Genomic DNA, 5773 nt, shown 5'->3' on the forward strand with positions numbered 1-5773 from the left:
AAATAATTAATTAAAATTAACTTTCAACTAATCACATTATAAAAATTACCTATTAAAATTTAAATATAAAATAACAAAATAATACATCATCAATTATTTTGATGAGAAAGTTTAATAAAAGATTAAAACAAATAAATCTTCAAAAATTAAGAAGTAAATCTATAATTTTTCTTCCAAGAGTTTTTAAAAAATAATTCAAATAATAATAAAAAAATATTAATCCTAAATTTTATTATAAATCTGCACTTAATTGTGAGAGGTAAACTCAAACATTAATTCATTGCAATATTTTTTTTTGAAAAAAGCAATTTTTCTTTTTTTTTTATAAAGAAAAACAGATAAATTATATTATTTATTTGATTAATAAATAGATAAAAAATAAAATTATACCACTTCCGTAAAATATACGATCCCTTCGGTATATATGACACAACCTAATAATAATCCCACTTTTCCACCTTTCTCTCCTTCTTCACGTTTACCCAATGGGAAGGCTATCCTCCACCATCGAAATAGCCCATCACCGCCGCAGACACGAAGATCGCCGCACTCCTGACTCCGATGTCTCCGAAGATCGCCGTCGCTACCGCCGTAGCCCTAGCTACGATTCATACGATCGTCACAGAGACCGCCGCCGCCGTAGCATATCACCCGAAAACAGAAACCCTAGACACGATAACATCAATCCAAACAGCAACGCTCTTCCAAAGAAGTTCGGCCACCGCAACGGTTCCTATCTGGACCGTGACCGCAGCGATTTCAAGCGCTCCGAGTCTGAATCTGACGAAGAATTGAAGGGATTGAGTTACGAGGAATACAGAAGGTTGAAGAGGCAAAAGATGAGGAAGTCGATGAAGTACTGTATCTGGAACGTTACGCCGAGTCCTCCGAGACGGGAGAACGAAGATATTGAGGATGTTTACAAAGCTGAAGAGATTTCTGAGAAATATGATGGGAAGGACGATAAGGAGGTTAAACCGAAAGCAAAATCTGAATCCGTGTCCGATGAATCTGATGGTAGTGACTCGGATAATCCACGTTTGAGGAAGAAGAGAAGTAAAAGTTCTTCTAAGAAATCGCGAAGCCATAGTGAATCGGAATCAGAAGAAGATGAAGATCTGAAAAGGGGAAAGAATAGGAATTATAGTGACAGCGATAGTGATAGTGAATCAGAGGAGGAAGATCGTAAGAGAAGAAGGAGAAGCAAGAGGAAGATCAGTAGAAGGAAAAGGAAAAGTAATCGGAGAAAGAGAAGGCATAGTGATTCAGAAGAGAGTGAGAGTAATGACTCTGACTCTGATGGTAGTGAAAGAAAGAGGAAGCATTCTTCTAGGTCTCGATCAAAACGAAGCAGGAAAGGAACTAAGAAAAGTGCTGAACCGATAAGTGAGAGTTCCGAAGATAATGAGATAGTTTCTGATTCAGCTGTTGCGAAGAATAAGGAAGCAATTGTTGTTGATGAGGTGGATGTGCCTGAGATTAATGCCGAGGCTCTACAATTAAAGGAATTGTTAGAGTTACAGAAGAAACCGGCTTTGGATAACGAGGCGACAGTTGGGCCAATGCCTCTGCCAAGAGCCGAGGGGCATATAAGCTATGGTGGTGCACTTAGGCCTGGTGAAGGAGATGCTATTGCACAATATGTTCAACAAGGGAAACGTATTCCTCGTAGAGGAGAAGTGGGTCTTTCTGCAGAAGAGATTTCAAAGTTTGAGGAGCTTGGTTATGTGATGAGTGGCAGTAGGCATCAGAGGATGAATGCAATTCGTATCAGGAAAGAAAATCAAGTTTATAGTGCTGAAGATAAGCGTGCTTTGGCTATGTTTAACTATGAAGAAAAGGCTAAAAGAGAACACAAGGTTATGGCTGATTTGCAGCGGCTAGTACAGCGTCACATTGGTCAGGATGTTGGTCCAACTCATGATCCTTTTGGCGCAAAAGACGGTGCTGATGCCTGATATTATTATTCATGTATGTCAGCTTGTTTTCTTTTGCTTTATTTGTAGTTGTTTTTGTTCGGCTGGCTATGTTATTTAGACAAACCTGTTTAGACCGTTTAAATAGAGACGAGAACTTATTGCCTTCGTCAACATAGCATATGGATATTCAGAAAGTGGTGTATGATTTTCAATTAGTGACTAACTAGTATATAAACAGTTTGGTTTAGTTAATACTGTGTCCATCTGTTTATGTGAAATTGCTATAGAAGGGTAGATTTATCATCTATTGCAACATGCAAAACACGTGGATTGATTTTGTAGCTTCTAGTGCAGCGACATATTGGTCAAGTTGGTCCAACCAATGCTCCTTTTGCTGCAAAAAATGGCGCTGATACTTGATATTCATGTATGTTAGCTTGTGTTATTAAATTTCACTTTATTAGTAGTTTTATGTACTTGCTAAGACAGAAAAGAGGGATAAAAAAAAACTTATTGTCTTAATTAACTTAGCATTTGGATGTTCGGAAAGTGGTTTGTGAAATTGCTATAGAGTGGTAGACTTGTAATTTATTGCAACTTGCAAAGCACGTGGATCATTAGAAATTACTTTATCTGCTGCCGTTGTGTTTGTGGATGAGAAATGACATTACACAATTCCAAGTTTCCCATTATGGTCTGATAATGATAAGCTTATTGGGGCCTCACTTTGAAACTCTTCATCATCAATCTTGTTGAATTCGCCAAAACACTATTCTTTTGGTTGCTGTTGTTGTTGTTATATGTCCAGGATTAGAGGTGTAATATATCTGAATTCTGATGCAAATTTGATTTTATTCACATTTCCTTCATCTTACAGTCATTTTTGCATCTCTTTCTTACTCATCACATCATTCATTCTCTCTCCCTTCTCTTTCCTATTCCATTTCTCTGTTCCCTCAAAGAAGTATTGTTCATCATATCATTCACCTCTCTCCCCTCTCTTTCATATTCCATTTCTCTGCCCTTAAAGAAGTATTATTCATTCTGATTTGCTTGCCGTGTCTCAAGTGACCACACTTCACCATGTAACTGTTTAAAATGGTGAGAAAAAAAAGACTAGATATTATTTTTTCTGTAAGACATGTTTCTTTTCATACATTAATTCTTATATTTATTACACAGTAATCTTTGCTTGTTCGTTTCATTTCATATTTCTCATTTTCTTTCTATAATACACGAATCTATAGACTTTTTTTCTCACCATTGTACTACACCAACAATAGTGTTTTTCCATTTTGTCAAATGATCTGTGATTCAGCTATCATTGTATTAGTTAGGCTGGATTAACCAAATTTGATGATAAACAACCAAAAGGAAAAAAGGTGGTGTACTGTACCTGCCAGCACTGTAATCTAGATAGGAATGTAATCAGATTGTGTACCAATATTTATTGATTTTACTCTATCAGAATGAAGCTCATATTTAGAGTGTATCTAGAGCTTTTGATGCATCGACCGACTATGATTGCTTCATAGAAACATAGGAATCCTTTGCACACCAGATACAACTATATATTAAATCTCGTATGATGATAGGTAGAAGTAGTCTCTTTCGGCAAGCCAATCATAAGGTTATATAAAAAGTCTAAATCCCTATAATTGTTCTGATGTGCTTTCTGCAAACACGAAAGCCGAAATCGCTAATGTTGTATTCAAAGTAGTCAATAACAGCGCCCGAGCATTTTGGGAAGAGCTTTAGCGCGGTACACGATAGCGGCCGCTCTAGGGTAAATAGCGGGATAGCATGAACCCATATGGAGTGGTTTGTGGTCCGCTATCCCTTTCCCTTCTGGAAAAACCAAAGTTACCTCTTAAATTTAAATGTTTTAAGAGTAATTTTGGGTTTTCTAATAGCTGAGACTCAATCTTAACCTTCCTTCATCGTTGTTTTTGCATTTCATTGTTGTTTTTGCATTTCAGTTGTTCCAAAGAAAAATCATATGTTCCTCCCTCATCTATCTATGCACTTTGTTCTTCCCTCTGCTGCTGTCTCCTCCGTCTGCTCCATTGTTTCATTCTTTTCATGTTGGTTATTTTCTTCTCTGTTTCTTTCTTTTTCTTCTGTTTCTTTCTTTTTCTGCTTTCTTCCCCCTCTTATTTTGTTTTTCTGTTTTGCTCTTCTATTTTGTTCTCCCTCTGTTTTACTGTTTCTTCTGTGTTTTTATTTTAATTCCACTGTTCCTCTATTTTTTTTTTCTATCTCTGCTTTACTTTGTAGTATAAGTTTTAATTTTAATCACAATTTGTCTTCTCAGCTTTAGTTTTAGTCACACTTTTGTCTTCTCGATTTTAATCACATTGAAGAAAATGAAGAATTGGAAGAAGATAATAGGGTGGAGGATGAAGACAAATATGTTAAAGAAGACTTGTTTGATAATGTTTTTTAGCTTTAATTATGAAATTTGATTTTTATGATAGTTTGAATTTTAATATTTAATGCTTAAGTTTGAATTTTGGAATATAATGTTTTGATTAAGACTTGGTTGATGTTGATTAAGAGTTTCAACATTAAATATATGTTTGTAATCTATTATATGTATATGGCTATGCTATTCCGCCACCTCACTTTGGGGTCGGCCGACCCACCCCAGTATCGGGGATTGACTCTTCTGGTTTCATTTGAATTAGATTTATGTGAAGTATTTATGTCTTATTAATGTACTATGAAATTTTCTTAACAAGAGAAAGTTGGACACCACACAGACAGAAGATGTGAGACAGGAGACATTTTTTATATTTGCTTGAACTCAATTCTGGGAACCTAAGATTTGAAAATTTCATAATTAAAGCAAAAAAACATTGACACCTCCTTTTGGGTAATTGTGAAAGCCAGGAAGAAGCAGGTGATGAAGGGAAGTGAGATTGGAGGTGAAGTAACCATGGAAGAAAATGTCATCGAAGGGGAGATAAATCAACTGCAAAGGATGTTTGAGCTTTGGATTTGTCGATGAATGTTATGGAGCAACTGTGGAGAAAGAATGCGGAGGAAAATTCACTAGTAGGTGAAGAGGTGAAGTAACCATGGAGGAAAATGTCATCGAAGAGGCTTTGGCGATGCATGCATTGCATTGGATGATTATTCTTTTACTTTTCGGAGATGGGAATTCTTTTTGCGTGTGCTTGAATCACGACGAGAAGAAAATAGTTTCAAATATTTTAAAGTGTTGCCTGCAAATCTGGGGCATAAATAACCTTTATAATAACTTTTTATCCTTGTAATTTTCTTCTCTACTTTTCGTTTCTATCATGTGGCATTCATTCATTAGACGCCATCGCAGCATGATAGGGTTGACGTGGCAAGTAGATGATATGTAAAATGTTACGTGATCATGTTAATTTGTCCTATTATTGCTACATGTTATCGTCATCCTTGTGTTGTCACGTTGCATTGTCATCCACCACATGGACTAAACAAGGGTATCTAATTTTATGGGCCAGCAAAATTACAAGGACTGTACAAATAAAAATGTTTTTAATGCTTAATATTCTTGATATATACTCACTTTTAAAACGTATTATGTTAGTTATTTTTTTAATTAGTGACAATTTTTTTTTTGAAATTGATTGCTAAATTTGTTGATAACTTTTTGAAAAGTATTATGTTAGTCATTTTTGTTTAATTATTCTAAAATTGTTAAATTTATCATTTCTTTAAATTAAGTGATCAAGTTTGAGATGTAAGTTCATATGCACAAGAAAAAGGAAAAACCATGATCTTGTAAACACCTATTTCACTTCACCATTTCAAACTTTTTGCAATGTGGTGTTTACACTTTCTTGACACAAAATTCTGCA

The 5773-nt window shown here is 35.3% G+C and overlaps 1 protein-coding gene across 3 annotated transcripts; it reads left to right on the forward strand.

Annotated features, from left to right (window-relative positions):
- Window positions 1-430: 430 nt before the first annotated feature.
- On the forward strand, window positions 431-5345 carry LOC127075993 (uncharacterized). 3 transcript variants are annotated; one of them, XM_051017543.1, is made up of 2 exons: window positions 431-1971; window positions 4808-5345. In XM_051017543.1, the coding sequence occupies exon 1, from the start codon at window positions 486-488 to the stop codon at window positions 1956-1958; it is 1473 nt and encodes a 490-aa protein (XP_050873500.1). In that variant the 5' UTR covers window positions 431-485; the 3' UTR covers window positions 1959-1971; window positions 4808-5345. The 3 variants fall into 3 exon arrangements, with proteins under 3 accessions (XP_050873500.1, XP_050873499.1, XP_050873501.1); XM_051017542.1 differs by having other exon boundaries at window positions 4812-5345; XM_051017544.1 differs by lacking the exon at window positions 4808-5345 and adding an exon at window positions 2274-2777.
- The last annotated feature ends 428 nt before the right edge of the window (window positions 5346-5773 follow it).

Source organism: Lathyrus oleraceus, chromosome 4, assembly GCF_024323335.1.
Source record: "Lathyrus oleraceus cultivar Zhongwan6 chromosome 4, CAAS_Psat_ZW6_1.0, whole genome shotgun sequence".
NCBI classification, from domain to species: Eukaryota; Viridiplantae; Streptophyta; class Magnoliopsida; order Fabales; family Fabaceae; genus Lathyrus; species Lathyrus oleraceus.